This window comes from Bactrocera tryoni, chromosome 2 (genome assembly GCF_016617805.1).
Source record: "Bactrocera tryoni isolate S06 chromosome 2, CSIRO_BtryS06_freeze2, whole genome shotgun sequence".
NCBI classification, from domain to species: Eukaryota; Metazoa; Arthropoda; class Insecta; order Diptera; family Tephritidae; genus Bactrocera; species Bactrocera tryoni.
In genome coordinates, this window is record NC_052500.1 from 69,581,436 (window position 1) to 69,604,496 (window position 23,061).

Sequence of the window (23,061 nt, forward strand, 5' to 3'; positions counted from 1 at the left end):
TAATAAGTTTTAAATTACGAACATTGCAATAAATAAGCTTTTTCATAAAATAATTATCGGGCTTTCGGCATCAGTCCCGATAATTCGAATTTATACGAAATTAATTTTTAATTGCAATATTTTTTTTTTTTTTGCCAAATATCAAAAATAAAAGAAGTTGGTTGGACATTACATTAATTCTGGGAAAACATACATTAAGTTTCTTTATTCGGTTTGTTGAAAATTAGTATTTTTTATAATGTAATTTTTTGGGATTGCGGGTTACTTCTACTCAGCCCCGGAATTTCGGGACTAAAAGAATAAAGTTGCATCATTAGATTCCTTAAAAATTAATACATACATATGTTTTATGAAATAATCTTTCAAGATTGCGGGATCAAAAAATTTCAGAACCGAAATTTCGGGGCTATAAGAATTAAGTTTTTAATTACGAATATCGCAAGAAGTAATCAGTTTTCACAAAATAATTATCGGGCTTCTGGTATCTGTCCCGAAATTTCGGGATTATAAATATTAAGTTGCATAATTAGATTTCTTAAAAACTAATATGTTTCATGGTATAATCTTTCAAGAATTCGGGATAAAAAAATCTGAGTCCCGAAATTTCGGGATTATATTAATTAAGTTTTAAATTAGAAACATAGCAAGAAATAAGCTTTTTCATAAAATAATTAACGGGCTTTCGGCATCAGTCCCGATATTTCGGATTTATACAAAACTAATTTTTAATTACAATATTTTTTTTGCCAAACATCAAAAATAAAAGACGTTGTTTGGACATTGCATTAATTCTTGGAAACATAAATAAAGTTTCATTATTCGATTCGTTCGAAATTAGTATTTTTTATGAAATAGTTTTTTGGGATTGCGGGTTACTTCAACTCAGTCCCGAAATTTCGGCACTATAAGAATAAATTTGAACCATTAGATTCCTTAAAAATTAATATGTTTCACGAAATAATCTTTCAAGAATTCGGGATCAAAAAATGTCGGGCCCTAAATTTCGGGACTATAAGAATTAAGTTTTAAATTATGAATATCTCAAGAAATAATCAGTTCAAAATAATTATCGGGCTTCTGGTATCAGTCCCGAAATTTAGAAATTATATAAATTAAATTGCATCATTAGATTTCTTAAAAACTAATATGTTTCATGGCAAAATCTTTCAAAATTTCGGGATCAAAAAATCTGAGTCCCGAAATTTCGGGATTATATTAATTAATTTTTTAATTACAAACATTGCAAGAAATATCATTGTTTAGTTCACCACTTTTTATATACGTTTCAACTGTTTATCGGTTGTTTTCAGTGCATTCGCAAATAACTTGGCATTTTTGTTGCTTTCTGCGGGAATCGTGACATTCTTAGCACAATTTGGGCTTCAGTCATTTAATAAATATGCATAATTTATTTTCAAGGTAGACAAAATCATTCATCTGCGCAGCTTTATATGCTCATGTGTCCTATTTATCCCACATTATATACATATTTTTTCAAATCAACGCAAGGAAAGTCAATGTTTCAATTTACAAGGGTTTCGCTCACGCACATAAATTGGTGCCTTATTGATTGCTTTAAATTAGCAGTTGCACACCCTACATAACCACAGATATGGGTGCTCTTTAAAATTATTCTGTGTCTGCTGAATTAATTTATTTTGATTGCTTTATCGTGATTGAATTATAATGCGCAAAGTAATAGAATCATACGCAGGCAGCTACTGCCAAGGTGTGGAAAAAATTACAATTTAGTTACATACCTGTATCTACATACATACAAACAACACATGTCACCTTAAAATTCATTTGTAACGGTTAATGAAAGAAAGGTAAAAACATTGCTCGCTATTTTGGCTAATTTTTATATAAGCTCCCCTTTACTTATATTCTCTATTTTCTTATTAACTCGAAATGCTATTTAATAGCCGCATTTACATAATTTCCCATTATTAACTTCGCCTTTTTCTTTTTCTTTTGCAGCATCAACCCTTCCAAGTGAAAGCAGCAAATACAACAAAAGCAAAAACAATGATGTCAAACAAGTTATTCTGTTGGTCCTTGGCTTTTGTCGCCGTTTGCTTGACGCTGTGTCTGTCGACGTCGGAAGCAGCGCCATTTCCCAGGTAGTTGTAGCTTTGTCAAAATTGTAAACACCCCACACACACACATTTACTGTCATTTTGCTGAATGATTTTTTAATGCGCACGCGAAAAGCTTCAGTTAAATTTTGTATTATCAATGCGCGTGCTGGCGCAGCAGCGTTCTATTTTACTAAGACCAACTAAGCTCGGCTAAAATTTTGGCAGTAGTTCACCGGACAGTTGAAAGAGCGCTGCTCAGGTGTCATTTAAATTGTATTGTAATTTGCATAAGCAAGTTATTAGTGAGGCTGTCGAAGTTTGACAAGCTTAGATTGAGGCCAACACGGAACTAAATAGGCTACTATTGGTTAGAGCAAGAGCTTCTTAAGCTACCAAGCTTTTGGGAATAAAAATTGTTGACACCACCGCCTAACCAGCTGGATTTAATAATACTTAATGACTTGTGAGAACAAGAGTGCCAATTATAGAAATATGGTGGAAGATTGGTAAAGTTAATGAAAGAATGATCACTAGTGGCCTAGAACATGGAGAAGTTAATAATTTTTCATTTCCGGTATAAATTGGTAGAGAGATCTACAGAAATCTATGTCCTGGAGAAATTAAATATATTTCATTTCCGGTATAAGTACGACGGTGAAAGAGGCATCTCTCATCGTCTCAAAATTTTTCTCTATCTAAATGGATAGAGAGCTAGTAAAATTAAGGCTTCGCACTTCGACCTATGGTCTATTGTGTCCTCCCCTATAACATATATGGTCACAATAGTCCAGCATTCTGAACAATTCCACCAGCCTGCTGGGCTCGACCCAGTCCCTGTCTACGTAGATGGAACCTAGGGCCTTGAGCCTGCTGCAGAATGAGGTGTTCTCGAGTTTCCTGTTCCATGAAGCAAAACCTGTAGTTTGCGCAAGAAACTAAGCTCATGTTTGACGAATGCTTCCTGAGGCTGCAGTGCCCTGTATAGATCGCGACAAGGGGATGAAAATTGTATCGGGGGAGGTTGATCATTTCTTTAAACATTTCAAGGTTCTACCCTCCCAGAAGTAGTTTGGCACAGCGCATTCCTGCTGCCTGCTGCCAATGCTGTTATCTCCCGACTCTCTTCTCAGCTCTTTTAAAGTGTGGGACTCAAGCCCCATTCTCTTGGACGCAGCCGCAGAGCGGGCTAGTTCGTCAGTCAGCTCATTGCTGGCTACTGCTTTATGCCCTGGCACTCAGATTAGGTGTATCCGGTTGCACACTAACTTATAGTAAAGACTTCTACTTGAAAGACTTCCGTCCCTTGGAAGAAGGCTCAGTGTTTTATCTTTCCCTAGGGCCTTCATTTTTTGTGACGACATTATCTTCAATTTGCCAAAACCCTCTGTTGCCATTAGCAACATGTTATGTTTCGTTACCTGTTTGATCACCAGATACAGCGGTGAGATACAGCGGTGAGCTCCAGCATGACTTCAAGTGCTGTGGTTGGGCAAGTGCGCATTGCTCTTAAAGCGCAGTCACAGGCGAGCCTTTGCAGATTCGATAGTTGAAGGCCTACCGAAGACTACGTTGCCATAGATGCCCAAGCAACCACTCCATAAGTGACAGTAGCCCTTACAACCATGGTATACAGCCATCTTATCTCTACTTAGGTAAAAATGTAACAACTGAAGTGTGAAAGGCATTTACTCAATGCGTTTTCTTATGACAGCTTCGCACAGCGAAATATGATGTTTTCTGCAATTTTTCGACGAAATAAACATCTGTTTTTTGAATTTTATGCTGGCGGAAAATCATCCTAAGATCATTTAAAGGAATACTGCCGAGTTTCTAGTCCCTGGCCAAATATAAGATCGGCTTCTTGCTATTTACGTAGACCCGAATATCGGGTGATCAGATTAGCTCATCTTCCTCTTTGATGCTTTAAAGTGCCAGAAGTATATATTCAGAAGTATACTATATTCGCAATCTTTAAGACCAAGTGAAGCCAAGTCTTTCCCCAGTTGGCTTTTGTATACCGAGGAGTCATTCGGTTTTCGATAGGGTAAAAGTTTTAAATACAGATGAACCTTATTTTTGGCACATTACAGTTTCAGAAAAAATAGCATATTAACATTTTTAGGCAGAGAAGGCATCTTTTCAAGTTAACGAGTGGTAGAAGCTGAGGAGTAGCAAGTGGAATGTTTGAGTTTTATGAAAGCTCTATTACAAAGCTCACTCAGAGTTGTACTATGAAAGCTTTTTAAAGAGTTAAAGTATGTAGATAACCGAACGGCATTGCCGGGTATGTTAAGTGTGTTCATCTCTTGAAGTGAAATTTCTTCTATTTCTGTTCTATTGGGTTCCCTATAAAGTAGTGAAATATTACGAATTTTCAGTAGCAATAAAGTTATACTTACCAATCTTTTAGCAACTTAAACTTCTTTGACGTAGAAGTTTTTGGAAACTTTTTAATCCGGCATGTCAGGGGTTGAAATCGATTCAAATATTCCGACATTACATAGATGACTTTTTAGTAAATTCTTCACTGCTCTAATTTAAGTTCCTTAAAACTCTTCTTCCTCCTTCCAAGTAGAAGCTTTTCGTATCCTTTCACTTTCCATATTTATTTTCAATTAACCAAACCTTCTTCTGCATTTTAACCAAACCGCTTGAATTAAAAACGCATTATGTAGGCGTATTATGCGAGCATATGCCATATTATATACGAATATATTGAGAAGCCATAAATAAATGTGCGCTTAAGGTACTAATAGAAGATTTTCTTATTTTCCAATACACTTAACAACGAAACAAAACGCAAAACGCAATGTAAACATAAATCCTTATGATGGCACAAAACCAAACACTAAACACACACATGCATACAAACACAACATGGCAAACACACAGTCAGGGCGGCGGCTACTACAACGAGCTTGAGGAGGTGCCCGACGACATATTAATGGAGCTGATGGCCCGTTTCGGACAAACTATTATGAGAGCACGCAACGATCTGGAAAAGTGAGTAATAAAAAACACGAAGAAACCTTAAACTAACAATAATTTCAGTATGAAATGAAGGCGTAGTAGCTTTTTAATGTGCAAATGTATGTGTGGTTTATTGAAATTAGGTAGGCGTTAGGGCGGTTTAATTTTCAAGTCATAAATGTTTGTGTGTACACGCTATTAATTTACTATCATCACAGTGCAACGTGTCTCTTAAAGGCGCCAAATCGGTTCATACATTGTGGGTGTTAGGTTAGAGGGCAAGAGGCGAAGGGTACATAACGTTTGTAGCTAATTACAAGCTATTTATATAATTGGTGTGTTATAGTTACCCAAATTTTAAACGGATATTGTCGCAACTAATTTTGTAAACAATGATAGCTGGGTACATTAAAGTGATTCAACATTATGGAGAGGAAGGCAAAATGTCAACGAAGATTGTAAGCTGTTTTGGGGTTGGCTAGACAATACATCATTTTGAAATTAAATACATATTTGTTGCAGTAGAGAGTGTATCTTTCCATTTTCAACTGCTGCTTGATTATATTAAACAATTGTCATCCTAAATGTAGGCAACAATTTATTATAGTGTACAATTATCGAAGTTGTACACCACTTATAGGATTGAGAAACTAATTTTAGATATTTAAAAGCTATTATGGCTTTAAATCGGACTCATTCTGTATAAATCGAAGCTAAGATATCCAATCAGAAAATATATGAAGTTAAAGTTACCTAATTTTCCCCTTATTAGAAAATCGGTTCAGCAACAAATGCCTTCCCGAACGGAGATTGAGGAAATTAATTTAAAAATTGGTAGCTATGTAAAGTATTATTAGTAAAGCACTCATTGTGAAAATATTGCAATTGGACCCCCTCTTTGATAAAGTATCAAGTTAGTTTTAACTCAATAGCAACAGAGAAGCTTTCATATTTTTCATAATAGAAATGCCATTTAGTCTCAAATGCCTTCTCCCGCTTTATCGAATTCTAAACAAGTTGATAGCATTACAAAAAAATTCATAAAATCATTTCAACCTTCATAATAATATTGGCGAACTAACATATAAAACTGCCATTATAATTTTCGAGAAATATTAGGAAAAGCAGTGGTTTTTAGTTTCTTAGAAGTATGCTTAAAAAATAATGTATTTCAGTAATGTTTAACTAATTTCTTACTTATATTTTAAACGTTGGTGGTGCTGGGGAAACTTTTTCTTGCTTTATTCAACTGTTGTTTGATTCCATTAATCATTTAAGCTCCTAAATGTAGGCAACACTTTATGTCAGTGTATAATTTGAAGTCGCACACCAGTTATAATATTGGAAACTCATTTTACATCTTTAAAATCTATTGTAGCTTAGTATCGGGGTCATTTTGACTAAACCGAAGCTAAATTAACTAATCGGAAAATATATGAAGTTAAAGCCACCCACTTTGCTCCTTATCAGAAATTCGGTGTAGTATCAAACGCCTTCCTCAACGCTTCAATTCTTAGTAATATGGACTGGAATAGAATATAAAAAGTACCAATAAAATTTTAGGTAATCATTTGAAAAAAGCAAAGGTTTTGGAATAAAATGCAACCTTCGAGTGACTGGTGGGATTCTAGGAAACACTTTTTATGTATAATTGAAAAACAATGTAACTCAGTGCCAATTACAAATCTCTGTCTATGATCAAATCAATTATTAGTCAGCCTTAGTTTAGGCTATAATCAAAAAGTGAACTTTGAGCTACCTTCCAGCGACTGATCGGATTTTGGATCAATCAGAGGTTTTATTATGTTTTTCATAGTATAAGAACTGTAGGAAACAAATTTTTATATTGTGTCTATGACCATATTCATGTGGTGAGTCACGACATGGAGTAACTTGAAAATCATTCAGTATATGCCTGTACATATCTAGGTATATTCATTTGAAGAGTAAAAACTCAAATAAGCCAATATTTGTACATGGGTGGTTTGTATGGTTTAAGAGTGGTGATTTTGGCTTGGAAGACGAAGAATTTCCTCGACGCCTAAAAGGAAGAAGAATGTTGCTAAACAAAAGAAACATCGCAAATTTCAAAACGTTTCAAGCCTGTCGGACATATTCCAAAGCAAGAAAATTTGGTGATAAATGCATTGAAGCTATGAGACGTTAAAAGAGGAAATGTTTCTCGAACACTAAAAAAAGATGTCGTTTTTGCAACGCATTGATTCTGGTGGTCCATCGAACCCATTACTATAATCTTAAGTTCAAAGAGTCCTATGTGAACCAGCCAAGACAAAGCTGAATATTAATGACGAATATGGTGGAATCAGAAGGGCATGCTGTATAATGAGCTTCTAAAAATTAAAATTAAATTATTAATCAATAACTTTACCGGCAACAAGTCATCAAATAGAAATGACTGATTGCCAAAAAAACTTCGGAAGTCGCGACTAGACACCAAATTTCCCACATGATTTCCATCGGCTTCAAGCTACTGGAAAGTTTTGCTTATTCATCATGTAGTACAGACATTGCTCCTTCTGACCACCGTTTATTTCGGTGGATTCAACTATCACTGGAATACGGTTCACATCAGAACAGAGTATCAAAATTTAGCGTGATTTATTCTTGGTAGTCAACTCGGCGAAGTTCTTTTGCGATGGAATCCACAAATTGTCAGAAAGATGGAAGAAAAGTTATAGCTTGAGATGAAAAATATTTCGAATAATACTTTTGTATATATTTTTCTTAAATAAACGTTCAAAATTTGGAAAAAGATGCACGAACATAGTTATGAACCTAATAAAATTTTATTATTTGGGCCCAAAACGAGCGAATATCCGTCACACACTGAAAAAAAATTTTGGAAAAATTCACAACAGTGCCTGAGTAATTATTTGGACATGAAATAGGAAAAATTCGTGGATTAAAACCTTTTTGTCATTGACTGCGCCAAATAATTTCATTCTACAAAGATACAATTTTTTTTTGATACAATTTTTATGCGTGTTGGCAGATGCCTGGCTGGGGCTCTCTCCCTCTTCCACGCACTGTTGCTACACAGCTATTGTTAGATAAATTCTGATCTACGGTGCAGTAGTATGGTGGACAGGTGTACAGAAATCCACCTACCGGAAGCCAATGAAAAGGGTTCAGTGGTTTGCTGCGCAGTGCATAACGAGAGCTTTAAGAATAACTCAAACGGCGGCTCTCGAACTGGTACTAAACCTGTCACCTATCAGCATGAAAATCAAAACTCAATGGAACGAGCTACTTGAGTGCAAAACAGCAAAAGTCATGTGCAAAACGGTAAATTGAAAGTACATAAAATTCCTATTGGCACTCGGTAGAAGAGACTGTATAAACATGATGGGCATACTAACTGGTCACTGTCTATTGGCGACACATGCCCACAGGATGGGGCTGACAGTTCAAGAAGACTGCAGAAATCGTTACCCGTACAATGGCCTAAGGCCGAAAATTTAGAAGACTTTAACACGAAAATTATTTCAGATATCTACTTAAAATTTTAGTATTTTATTTTTAAAGATAAAGCGATTCTAACAAAGAAAAAATCGATTCTTTTTTAATTTCACAATAGGTGTACTCTTAAACTGAAAAAGAAAAAGTGACTATTAGGGGCTATAACTTAGCTCGAGAAAGTTTTAGATCCTGCTAAAAAATTTTATACAAAAAATATTTTTCTCCCCTTTTTTTAATACTATACCACCATCCCCTTTACTTTATTATCGGTCTATCATTTTCAAATACCACCATCTTCTCCACTCATATTCCACAGCTCTAAACGCACTGTGGACTTTGGTTTGGCGCGTGGCTACTCAGGCACACAAGAGGCGAAACATCGCATGGGCTTGGCCGCTGCCAACTTCCCCGGCGGTCCAGGCAGGAGGCGGCGATCGGAAACCGAAGTCTAAAGTGTCTCAAAACACCCAGGCAGCAGGCAAGCAAGCGTGCGAATGAAAATATGAAAACTTCCTGATTTGAAAATTTCTGAATTTATGCCGGATTTATTAGAGAACTCTATAAGAATTTGTTGATTATTAAATACATACATACAACATATATACATACAGCATACAAATAAAATAAACAAACAAGAGCGGACCAAAGCGCCGCTGGCATCCTAAAGTATATAGTGACTATTTTTTATTAGCCTAAATATATATGTATATATGTATTTAGTACAAGACAAAAACAACAAAACATACGTATTTATTTACAATCTACACACACTGTAACCATATTTACAATGAAAGAAAAAACAAATGTGAAAAGTATTTAGCTTCAATTTATTGTATTTATTATAAATAAATAAATATTAAATAAAGTAAATTAATGAAAACTATGCGTGTTGAACACATTAAATTATATTTGCAAAAAAACAAAAACAAAAACAACATACATATGTATATTCTCAAAAAAAAAAAAAACTAGAAAAAACTGTTGCTCCAAAAGTTTTAAAATTGCAAAAATAAAGTGAAACGAAACGATCGATGTTGGCATTTTCTCTAGCTTATAAGAAGTGTGCACAAAACATGCGACAAATGCATAAAAAATATTTTAGAAAAATTTACTAGAGAAATTTAGTAAAAATGATGCAGAAAGTGCGTACGAGAAGTAGACGAAAAAACACTTGTAAAATAATAACAAATTAAAGAGTATTTAATGCACATTATTTGAACAAAAATCTTTAAGTAGGTATGTAGGTTAAGCAGACATACAGCAACAACAACAGCACAACACGGCTTAAAACAACACGAACAACACCAGTTAAGCCACCGAAGCCACGAAAAAAAAAATACCACAAACGAAAAATTTCACACACACACACACATTAAGGCCCCCGAGAGAAAGTGAGAATTTTAGAAAATTTCGCAACATTATATTAACTGTATTATAACAAAAACAACATACTACTACCAGCATGTAAACTTACAAGCATACTTAATATTACAAATACAAAATTCAAATGAAACGAATAAAATATATATATAAATGTATATGTACTTACTTGTATAATATGAAGAGTGACGAAATACATGCATACATACGATGTGAAACAGTTATGAGCAAAATAAAAAAATTAAATGAAAATAAATTGTACTGAGAAAAACCAATAAACAAAGCGTTTTTCAAGTTATAATGTGTAGAGCAGCGACGACAATTTTGACAAACAAAAAAAATCGCTGTATTGTGGAACCCATTGCAAAAGGAAGATAAAATAACAATAAGTAAAGCAAAAAAAAACAAGAAAAGACCGAAGATCGACCTTGAATTGTAATTTCTTGTAGCATATGAGGGTAAATATCAGTTTCTTTATTTTCAGCGGTCAGTTTGTATGGTGGCTATATGCTGTAGTAATCCGATTTAAACAATTTCTTAAAAAATTATTTAAAATTTAAAATCTCATGGACAAAATCTCTCGTCAAACACAAAAGTTGTCATACAAGGACAACATTTTGGTATGTCAGTCTGTATGACAGCTACATGCTATAGTAGTTCGATCTGCACAATATGTTAGGAAATTATAGCGATGATTTCGAAAATAATCGGAGCAAAATTTCGTAAGGATATCTTGACAATAAGAAAGCTTTTCATACAAGAACATCATTAGGATTGCTCAGTTTGTATGGCAGCTATATGATATAGTGACCCTATCTGAAAACTTTCTTTGAATATTGTTGCGTTGCCTTGAGTAATAATATATACCAGATTTCTTGAAGATATCTTCTCTAATATGAAAGTTTTCCTTACAACAACTTCATTTTGAACGTTCAGTTTGTATGGCAGCTATATGATATAGTGATCACATCTAGAAAATTTATTCAGATATTATAGCGTTAGTGTTAGTTTTCTCCCGATTTTATTCATTTTAACCACAAATATGAACAGTTATTGGAAAAACACGTGCTCTGAATTTTATAAAGCTATTTGCCGATATATGCGGTATGAAGTCACACGGAAATTCGAAATCTTTATAAAAGGTATATGAGGCCTAAAGAAGTATTGACCCAGTTCAAACCATTTGTCGCACACTGGCATCTCTCATAAATCTCTCTGCAATTAAGTTATAAATCTGACACATTTATGTAGAAGTAGATTCGATTCGACCCAGTTCGATTTCACCCATTTTCACAGTGTAAAATAAAAATATCAGGAGAAGGACACATACCAAATTTGGTTAGAATCGGTCAGACGGGTTTCAAGATATGTGTTTTCACCTAAAAATGACCTTAAGGCCTTGTCGCATCATCTCGAGGGTAAAAACTAATGTATCTGGTATGTTGGTGGGAGTACTTACAATATTTGCGCTAGGCGAGTTTGGTTATTGTAGATTAAATGGTTTAAGATATATGTAAATTAAACTTATTAGAGGGCGAGGCCACGCTCATTTTTTCAAAATTTTTTGCCCGTAGGTGCCCATTTTGCTTTGCAATTCCCTGCGTCAAATTAAAGTATTATATCTTAATTTTGTGCTTTGTTATGGTACCACAGAATATTGTGGTCGTGGCAGTGGTCCAATTACGTCCATCTACGAACTCCACCCACCCTACTTTACTTTTTTTTTGCCAAGGAACATGTATGCTAAGATTCATCAAGATATCTCAATGTTCACTCAAGTTCCAAAGTAAACAGAACTTTTTGAATCTAGCGCCCCCTGGTGGCGCCATCTATATGTCGGCTGGTGCGTTAGAATCTGCTATCTTTATCGATTGTCCAGTGAGAATTTCATGACATTTCATTGATTGAAAGTGAAGTTATTGCGTTATAAGTGTCAGTATGTTTGTGTTATCGTTGCGAAAATGAGCTTCGAACAAAAAGCCAACATTAAATTTTGTTTTAAAATTGGTAAAACTTTCACCGAAACGTTTCAATTGATGGTACAAGTTTATGGCGATGATTGCCTATCCCGTAGCAGAGTGCACGGGTGGTTTAAACGTTTTCAAAGTGGTCGTGAGGGCATAAATGACGATCAACATGTGGGTTAATCAAAATCCGTGATCACCGGAAATTCCATTGAAACTTGAAACTGTCGTGAATTCATCAAAAATCAACCGAAATCATCATTGAAATTCATGGAAATGAACTTGAACATTCTCCAAAACATCGACATATCGCATTTTGATCGAACATTTGAGCTTACGAAAGGTGTGCAACAGGTGTGTTCCAACATTCGATTCGACGCTTGTGACCGATTATTTGATAAAAATCACATTTTAACCATTAACCACTCCCCGTATTCACCTGATATGGCATCGTGCGAATTCTTCCTTTTCGGAAAAATGCATTTGCCCATGAAAGGAAAGCGTTATGCAGACTTAGAGGCCATTCAAAAGGCTTGCACCGGCATACTAGCGGCTATACCGGCCAACGAGTTAAAACACTCGTTCAGCATGCTTTTGGACCGTGCAAAAAGCTTTTGAAGCAGAAGGAGACTGGATACCATTTTTTCTCTTTTGTTTTTTTTTTTTAAGTCCTGTTTACTTTGGAGCGCACCTTGTATATAACCCTATATTTTTATAAAGACCGGCTTTGAAAGTTTAACTTTTTATTGCATAAGAGGGCACCACAATCTTAGGTAATAATCTATGTCCCAATACGTGAAGATACTTATTGATATCGTAAAAGTAAATAAGTATTTTTTATGGAAAATACTTGATTCCGATCGTTAAGTTTGTATGGTAGTTATATGCTTTAGTTGTCCATTATCGGCAGTTCCCACAAATGAGCAGCTTCTTGCAGAGAAAAAAGTACGCAAAATTACAGAGCGATATCTCAAAAAGCTCGCGTATATAGAGACAGACGGACAAATGGACATAGCCAAATTAACTCAGCTCGGCACGCTGATCATTATGGAAAAAAGCTAAATTGTAAAGTAGTTGATAATAATAAGATTTACAACTTTTATTCTGACACCTTTTACACATAAACTTAAAATTTATTTGAAAATTTGAAATAACAAAGTTTTTGTGTTTTTATTTTTTTTTTTATAATGTATTGGATTTATTTTTTCTCTTTTAAGAAACTTGGTGTAAATAATTATTTTTATTTTCCAAACTTACTATATTTTCTTATTTAAAATATTTATTTTTTTACCTTATTTTGATTTGTTGAATGTCTATTTTCTGATGACGACTCTAAAATAAAAATATAATTATATTAAAATATTATTATGACAACCGGTCTTCTGTTAACAATACTGTTTGTGTAGCTGTTTCTGCTCTGCTCCTTGCTAAAGTCTCACGTGTGCTCACCACCACTTTCACTCTCTTTGCCTCCCACAGTATTGCTCTTTTGCTAATCAAGTGTTTATGCATTAATTTTAAAGTTAATTACTTTAGCGATTCCAAAATATATATGCATAAATATATATGTAAGTATATACAGCGATAAATAAATACTAGCTGTATAAGAGACACCGTGCTATATACACAAGCACTCATACTTAGGTAGAAGCAAAAGTCATCTTAGTTGTTATCTGCTGCAAAATTTGGAACTTAAGAAAGTCATAAAGTCACACGGAAGCGTCTGGTGAGTAGTTGAATGAAAGTGTTCCAGGCAAGGAATGCTTGAATAACCATTATGTGCATAACTACAACCACATTAACACACGCACACAAACATTATAACGACTATGTGAGAATAGTACTAATTTAAATCAATATTAAATATTTACTACTATTTCTATACTTACACATACATAAATACATATGTACATATGTATATGCATCCATACGTAACTTCAGACTACTATTGTATTATAAGGCCATAAATGTCTACGACAACAAATTATACCAAAGTAACAACTGCTTGGAAGTTCGTGAAAGAACTTATACTAACGCAGCATAGAAGAAATAATAAAAATAAAATTATGTAGTAAAGACAACTTAACAATATTTCGTTGTAATTAAAGGGAATAAAGTGTAAGTGTTATCTTGGAAGTGTGTGAAGTTGTAGGAAGGTAACCTAGGCTGCATAACTCAAAAATATTTTTTCGAAACTTTTTATGCCATGATTATGCTGTAAATACTACCAAAAAATATTTTTTTTTGACAGAGACAAAGCCGGAGATGTAAGTAATAAATAAACTTGTCCATTTGCTAGACATCTTCATCAAAATTTAATACTTATTGGCAGTCTTCTATACAGGTAAATATGAATTCTAAATTGACCCGTATTTGTATGCTTTATCTCAAAGAACGCCCACAAATTTCAGTCTCACTTTCGATTTTCAATACCAAAATATTTCGCACTTTCACTTAAATTCAATTATATTTATATTTGTCTGCACTGGCGTCCACAGGTGTCTGTATTTAAGACTTTATTGGCATTTTGTTGTCTGGTCTGCCGCAATTAATTAGCGAAATTAATTGAACATCTTTATCCTTTTAACATTAGCGCAGATTGCCAAATACATACATGCTAATGCAAACAAATTATTGCACCTTCGCACAGGTGGATATGTTGTTATGGATATACTATATATGTACATATATATAAGTATGTATATGTTTAAGTAGACTCCTTAGGGAAACGGCGTTCAGAAGTGGATCATATAAACTCTCTTCAGCTGTTGTTCAATATTGGTATCATTGGAAGATTGCTCGTGAACTACTTCATATCGCCGCGATGGTAGCTGTTCTAGTGTGTACAATAAACTCACAAACGTTGAGGTTACATATCTTGTTGAAGGCAAATTGCAAAAGCTGTAAGAAAGAAGGCCAGGGGGAGTAATCTAAGCACTTGGTTTTCGAATTCTTCAGCTAATCTGACGAAATGTCTAGGGTCGATATTACCCGCTTTAATAAATAGCTAGTAGTTTTGGGCATAACAAAGAACCAGCTCTACAAGTGGGATCCACCCATCTTACCTTTGGCGTGATTATCAGCCCCATATGTACGATCTTGTACACAAAAGAACTGGAATCATACAGTCCATGGCTTAAGTTCACCAAATAAAAACAAAGTTTGTACGAACTTTACAACAAGAGAAAAAATATTTTGGTCTTCAAAATTGCTTAATTTTCAAGAGTTTTGGTGAATAAGCAGTAGAAATAAAGTTTAGAAAGTCCTCACTTGATTCTTGATTGATGCGATGTGTGGGAAGTGGCGCCTTCTTGTTGAAACCAATTGTCGCCGATATCCTGAGCTTCAATTTGATGCATCAAATAGTTGGTTATCATGGCGCGATAATGGTCGCCATTGACGGTTGCGTTCTCTCCGGCATCATTTTTGAAGAAATATGGACTGATAAACTCACCAGCTCAGAAACCACACCAAACCAGAAATGGGACTCAACGCTGAACAAAATTTGGCTCGAAAATGTCGGATATTCTTGGATCGTTTCAAGATCGCATAGAGCAAAGCGATGTCGCTTGGGATGGCCGAGCGGGTTTAGTTTTTGCGCTAGCAATATTTCGTACGCTTTAAATTTAAGATCTCGACGTAAAATGCGCCAAGTCGTTCCATACGTCAGACCGAGTTGCTGCGAACGGCGCCAAATGAACTCTTCACAGTTACGGCTGCTATATTTTCTTCACTGCGTCCTGGACGTGGTCTATTCGGCCGAATATTATCCAATAACATTGGCCTATACTCATTTTGGTGGCTAAGATTTTATACCTGATTTTGGATGAATTTTGTGAGTTGATACGAGAAAATAAGTCACATTTTCCATATCAGCTCTTGTTCATAAGCAAGAAGAAAAAAACATCTAGTAGCGGGAATGTGGTTCATCCTACCTACTATACCGACTACTGATGCGCACAGAGCTGCACCAAACCAAAAAATTTTTTTGTAGGCCAGTGTAATGAATGCTGGTTCTCAATATGGGTGATGGTGTTGCGAATAGTATTCAAAAATGACATGACAGCTTGGCACGACTCATGCGACATCTGTCCACTTGAATCACCTGTTTGATTCCGTGCATTTGTTTTTTTTTTGCCAATAAACATCAAAAAACGTTATGTAATCAAGGTCAAGCCTTACAAGATCCAAAATGCCCATGATCTCACACCGAAGCAAACATTTCGGTCGCAAAACATGGACGTTTCAACAAGACTCAGCATCGTCTCACAATGCGCGAGTGAACCAAAAATCGCTAAAAACAACGTTCCGAACTTCATTACGACCACACAATGGCTCTCGAATTCACCAGATGCTAATCCAATGGATTATTCTCTCTGAGCCATTTTGGAGAGCAAAGTCCGAAGTAAAAAGTAACTCAGTTTCGACATTTCAGCTAACCAAAAGGCGACGGCCGATATTCTCAAGAGCATTCCGATAAATGACATTCAATTAGCATTTTAAATGCTAATTGACCGGGCTAAACGCTGTTTCGAAGCACAAGGAAACTACTTTGAATGAAAAAATATAACTTTTGAAAAATATTAATATTTTTGTGTTTTTTTTAACAGTCCTGTTTCTTTTGCGTATTTAAAAAGAACTACATATCGTTTTGGTGAATATTTTTGAAGTTTGAAAGGGCATTTCCGAATGCTTGCAAGTGCAAGGCCAAACTTTAAATGGAGTTTTCAAAGTCGGTGACCAACATTACACGAAAAGGGGCTATTGCACTAAAATTCTAAGCGTGTGCAAAAAGAAAACAATAATTTAATAATAAAAAAAAATTAAAATTAAAATTTTTTTTTACTAAAAATATTTCTGTTTATTGCAATTAATATCGATTTGTATAAACTAATTTGCGTATTTTAATACAAAAGTTGCACTTTCGAACATTTATTGCTTGTCATGTTAGCTGACAACACTCTTAGTATATATGGTGTGTATTACATATATGTATGTATGTACGTATATTAATTAGTTTGCATTTGTAAGTGTGTTTGTACGAGAGTATGTTTAACATATATGATAATATACTTGTATACTTTTGCATATTATAAACGTTGTGTATATACTTTATTTTTTTATATTCTATTATCTGTATGTATGGTATGTACTCTAATTATAACTATATGTATGTATGTATGTATATAATTATGCTTAGTTTTTAATGATCTTATAGCGTTTTTGTTGTATATGTTTGTGTGAGTGTGCTTAATTAAATACAGTTATAAATGATGTGCAAATTCCCTATTTCCTCTAGCAATGCCTTAATCTATTGTGATTATTTCATTAATCGATATTTAAACAAATTACGCGGTTTTGAGGGTAATGACATTTAAATACTTGTGCGGAAATATTTTAAAATATTCGTAATTACTTGCTCGTGCCATCATTTAAATGCAACTGGGTACTGTGCTTATGTTACATAAGTGATCTTTTCAACTATTTATGAGTACTAGAAATGCTTATTTATTATATTTTATATATATTTCTATAGAGTTGTATGACTTACATACAGATATACGCGCATATGTGTATAGGTATATGTAAGTGCAGTCCAAAAACAACTCTGAAATATCATAAGTATTTTTTCATAACATAACTTACATAGGTATGTGTCATAAGTACTTAATAGTTAGTAGTTCATATTCATTTTTATATTTTGAATAACTTAGTGAGAAGATTGGCACTTTAGGGTTGTATGCTTTTAGAAACTATTCCATTATATATTTAACTTTAATACTTAGTTTAGTGTTGTCTGTGATGCCTTAACTATTAATATGAGAATTCATAAATACTTTTGTGTTTATGTATGTATATATTGGGTAGTCGAAAAAGTCTTTTCGTATTTCTAATCACACATCAACTTAATTTTTTATATTTATACAAATAAATAAATAAACAAATATGTAACATTTTGGTCGACCACTTTTTGATATTTTTCTGCAGAGACATTATACCATCAGTGCAAAAATTTCATCAGTGTAAATCGAAATTTCGAAATTTCCGGAACAGAAGGCGAACGAACCATTGTGCTACACGAACTGATATAGCAACGTCTCCGTAAATTTTATTGGTGGCTTGCGTGGCATTCTTCCCTTTTTATACAAAAATTTTTAAAGATAGCGAATTTCTTCATTATTTTTACGCATTTTTGAACAGCTGTAACTTTTTTTCAACTTCCTTGAATTTAATTATTTTTTTTATTTTTTTGGTTAAATGGTTAAACGAAGCTTAAAATCTCACATTTTCAGCTCTATGTGGCATGACACAATGTGATCGATAGCACTGGATATATAAGACTATCTATTGACAAAACACGAAAATACTTTTTCGACTACCGATATATAGTATATACCACATGCTTTCACTTATACTGCGGCTTATGGTAGTAGTCTGGTAACTTATGCCTATTTTCATGACTTCTTTGGAGGGTGGTTTTTTATGGGAAAATAAAAATGAATTGTCTTGAATATTTAAAATGTTTTTATATACATATTGAAAATAAAAAAAAAAAATTTTGGAAAAATTTAATAGGTACTTTATTACTATTATTATTGTCACTCGAAGTTGGAACCTAAAAAAAAAAATGCACGTGGGTGGCCCGGGTGATTTTGGCGCTTGATGTTATCTGAAATCAAATATTCTTGATTATTCTTAACCTATATATATAGCACATATATTCTTAATGATAGGCATTCTGGTCGGAACTGCCGAAGTTAAATTTCAAGGGTAAATAACAAAAAAAAGTTCTTTTATTTTGGCAAAGAACGGGTTGTAAAATAAAAAGTTAGGGTTGAAAAAAAATCTCGTTTGTAACGATGAGATCTATACGATAAGTATATAGCCTGTTAAAACTTGAAAGCAATTGGTTCAGCAGAAAAAAAGTTAGAACCTGGGCCGACCAGAAAAACAATGTTTTAAGAAAAACGCGTTTAAATTTAAACAACTTCGAGGCGCTCTAGGAAACTCGTTATAACTCCCGAAATATTTCGAATTTCTGTCTGAAATTTTCACAGTATATTCTCAAGACATTGTACTTTTAAATTAAGGAAAAAAAAATTCGATTTTTTGCACCCAAGTTACCAGACTACTTATACCTTATATCATTAGCTTAAATTTATTGTGTAAATAAAGTGGCGTTTTACGATTTTATATAATACAATATTTTATAGTGAGTGCAAATACATACGTTATATTATATTTTGTTATATTACGTGTGTTTATATTATATTTTATTTTATGAACTTTATATTATAGTTTATTATAGCGTAAAATAATACATTAAACCAATTTTTAATCATTTCATTCGCTTTATAATGAAAAAATTTGATTTATTTTTCTATTTATGGCATTTTGTTAAATAATTTTTCAAACTTATAATCGCTCAGTTGTTTTAATTTAAATAATTTTAAATTTTATTTTATATTATTTTTTATTTTTTTCATTTTCATTTTATTAAAATAGGAAAAATTCACATTTTTTTACTTTCTTTTCAACTGCTTTATTTTTTCGTCTTTAATGTTTTCTTTCTTTTTTATAAATTATTTATTTGTCTCATATTTCTTTGTCATACTGTAAAAATCAAAAGATACTTTATATGTGAGACAACTCTTAGAAGCTTTAAGGGGCTATACCAGTGTAGCCCATGAAAAATTAGCGGGTTTCCTTGACTTTTGTTAAAGAAAGTACTCAATCGAACGTTTCGAAGTTCTTTGGACATAATAAGGTATATTTTCAGCTATATTGTAAGATTTTGTTTTTGAATAAATATTGAATAATAACGGAGTTATGTGCTGTTTTCGGAGGTGTCAAAAAAAGGTGCTGACAGCCGGCCGAATGAGTAGCTCAAACAAAAAAATTCAAAAAGTTTATCAAAGTTGTAGGTATTTCCTACACAATGACCTACAATATCAAAAATTAACAACATGGCGAAGTTCTGAAAAAATTTAGTCTTTTAGGTAATAAATTACAAGTTTTAACCAATCAAAAAGATCGTAGGTCATTATATGTGACCTGGTCTACGAAAAGGGGGCTTAGGTGTCAAAAAATCAATTTTCACTTTTTAGTTGATTCGGACGGAAGATGAATTTTTTTTTTGTTTTTTTTTTTTCCTTTTAAGGTTTCGCACGTTAGCTCCCTTTTCGTAGACCAGGTCACATATAGTAAATATAGTAAATATGTCTAAGAATACCCAGTTTCAGGTAGGTTTGGTCAATTTCTCGTTTAGTTATGATGTCAGCAATTTTGAAAAATGTCGTTTCGAAAAAAACGCGTTTAAAGTTTATAGAAGTACTATCCGATTTATACCTACGACCGGTCGCTCTTTAGAATGCTGTCATTCAAAAACTATTCAAAATACGACTTTGCCGACATCACAGGATATTTTTGAAAATATAAACTATCGAAAAAGCAAAAATCGTTTTTTTAATGGCCACACTGGTGTAACTCCTTAAGAATATATTATAATGTCAATGATTTTCATAAAAACTGCACATTTTATTCTGTTTATTATTATTTACAGTGTTCTATTTAAAATAAATCATTAGGGCAGTCTAGGATTTTCAAAAAAATGGATGTTTGTTTTGGCGTAAAGTACATTTTAGAGTGCTAAAAACATTATTCAAACATTATTAATTTCTGTTACATTTTTCACCTGTCAATTATACCACTATGAGAAAAAAATAGTAGAACTTTTTACTTTTTCGGCGATTTTTACGATGAGTGAAATTATTCAAAAAAGAATATGTATTGAATTTTGTGTGCGAAATCAAATTTCTGACGGCGAAAAGTACAAAATGTTGGAAAGAGTATTCGGTGGTAATTGCTTGTAGCGAGGAAGTGTTTTGATAGACACAAACTATTAAAAGAGAAATTGAGAACGAGTTGATGACGAACCAAGTCGAAGACGGTCATCAATATCAACTGATGATCAACACGTCAATAAAATAAAGGAATCGGTGATTGAGAATCGACAATTAACAGTCAGAGATCTTACTGACATTGTTGGAATATCGGAAGCATCAGTGCAAACCATTTTGAAAGATTATTTGAGCCTCAGGAAAGTGAAAGCACGATTGGTTTCAAAATCACTCAATTTTTTTCGTAAAACAGCGTCAAGTTAACGTCTGCGAAACGATGATTACCGATTACCAGTATATTATGAAACTTATTATTACTGGCGATAAGTTTTGGATTTATGCTTACAACCTGGAAATAGACAATCAATCGGCCGAATATCATGATAAAGCTGAGCCGAAGCCGAAAAAACCATGTCAAAGCAGGTCAAAAATCAATGTTATGATGACCGTTTTCATTGGTTATTGAGTTGTGGTGCACTCCCAAATCCTTCCGACCGGCCAAACTGTCAACAAGAAATACTATTTCTGGGTCATGCGTTGTTTCCGCGAAGCTATTCGTAAAAAAGGGTTGGAATTATGAGTCGACAGCTTTGGTTTTTGCACCACCATAATGGAACGTCGCATACTACCTTGATTCTTCGTGAGTTTCTCGCCAAATTTTCAACCAATATCGTGTCGCTAGCACCATATTCGCCGATTTAACTCCGTCAGACTTATGGTTATTTAGGAAACTCAAATGTCTGCTCCGAGAATACCGTTTTAAGTCAATTGCAGACATTAAACGTGAAGCGCTACGTGCATTGAAGTCTTTTCCGGAAATTGACTTTAACAACTTTTTCGAGGATTGGAAAAAACGTTGGCAAAAGCGTATTTGTATTGGCCAAGGGGGATTACTTTGAGGAGGATGACATAGAATTTGAAAAATAAATTAAGAATTTTAAAATTAAGAACAAAGTCTTACTATGTTTTGAGACACAGTACTGTATTAATCCAATGCAATTTTTGAAAAATTTTTTTAATCGGCTGTTTTCGTTTAAACTGATGATTTAGTTTAAATTATTACAAGTCATTGCATTTTATTAATTTTAATTTATATTAAAAATGTATTTTAATTTTTTTACTTGAGTAGTCAGAATTTTATTCAATATTTTTATAATGATATCATTTCTGACTTTTATTATTTATTTTTTTTTATTTTTTTTATTATTTATTTTTTTTTATTTTTTTAATAATCATAATATTTTAACCCGCAATTTAATTTTTCTCATCTTATTGACAAGTTATATATACTTTTCATTTATTTGTTATTTTTTAATTATTTAAAAATTTGAATTTAATTTATAAGAATTCAAATTCTTTTAAGTCTTAATACCATTTGTATATTTTTACTTATAATACAAGGAGCGTTCCAAAGTAAACAGGACTTAAAAAAAAACAGAACAAATGGTTTTTTCGGCAAAATCAATTTATTTTATTCAAAAAAGTCTCCTTCTGTTTCAATACAGCTTTTTGCACGGTCCAAGCGCATGTCGAACGAGTGTTTTAGCTCTGTGGCCAGTATGGTCGCCAGTATGCCGGTGCAAGCCTTTTGAATGGCCTCTGCATAACGCTTTCCTTTCATGGGCAAATGCATTTTTCCGTAAAGAAGAAGACGCACGGTGCCATATCAGGTGAAAACGGGGAGTGGTTAGTAGTTAAAATGTGATTTTTGGTCAAGTAATCGGTCACAATGAAGTCTTTCGAATGTTGGATTCTAAGCAATTTTTGGTCGTCAGTCAATTTGTGCGGAACAAACCCTTCACACACCCTTCGTAAGCCCAAATGTTCGGTCAAAATGCGATAAATCGATGTTTTGGAGATGTTCAATTCCATTTCTATGAACTTCAATGATGATTTCGGCTGATTTTTGATGACCCTACACACACTTTCGATGGAATTTCCGGCGATCACGGATTTTGATTGGCCCACATGTTGATCGTTATTTATGTCCTCACGATCACTTTGAAAACGTTGAAACCACTCACGCACTCTGCTAGTGGATAGACAACCATCGCCATAAACTTGTTTCATCAATTGAAACGTTTCGGTAAAAGTTTTGCCAATTTTAAAACAAAATTTAATGTTAGCTCTTTGTTCGCAGCTCATTTTCGCACCGATAACACAAACATACTGACACTTAAAACGCAATAACTTCACTTTCAATCAATGAAATGTCATGAAATTCTCACTGGACAATCGATAAAGATAGCAGATTCTAACGCACCAGTCGACATATAGATGGCGCCA

At 33.6% G+C, this 23,061-nt stretch overlaps 1 protein-coding gene across 1 annotated transcript in view; it reads left to right on the forward strand.

Annotated features, from left to right (window-relative positions):
• Nucleotides 1–9,868, forward strand: part of LOC120769574 (diuretic hormone class 2) — a 55,512-nt gene extending 45,644 nt beyond the window's left edge. Inside the window, exons 2-4 of the mRNA XM_040096629.1 lie at nt 1,981–2,126; nt 4,974–5,084; nt 8,848–9,868. Coding sequence (XP_039952563.1) covers nt 2,029–2,126; nt 4,974–5,084; nt 8,848–8,983 — 345 coding nt within the window. The 5' untranslated portion in view covers nt 1,981–2,028 and the 3' untranslated portion in view covers nt 8,984–9,868. The remainder of the gene's footprint in view (nt 1–1,980; nt 2,127–4,973; nt 5,085–8,847) is intronic.
• Nucleotides 9,869–23,061: the final 13,193 nt, after the last annotated feature.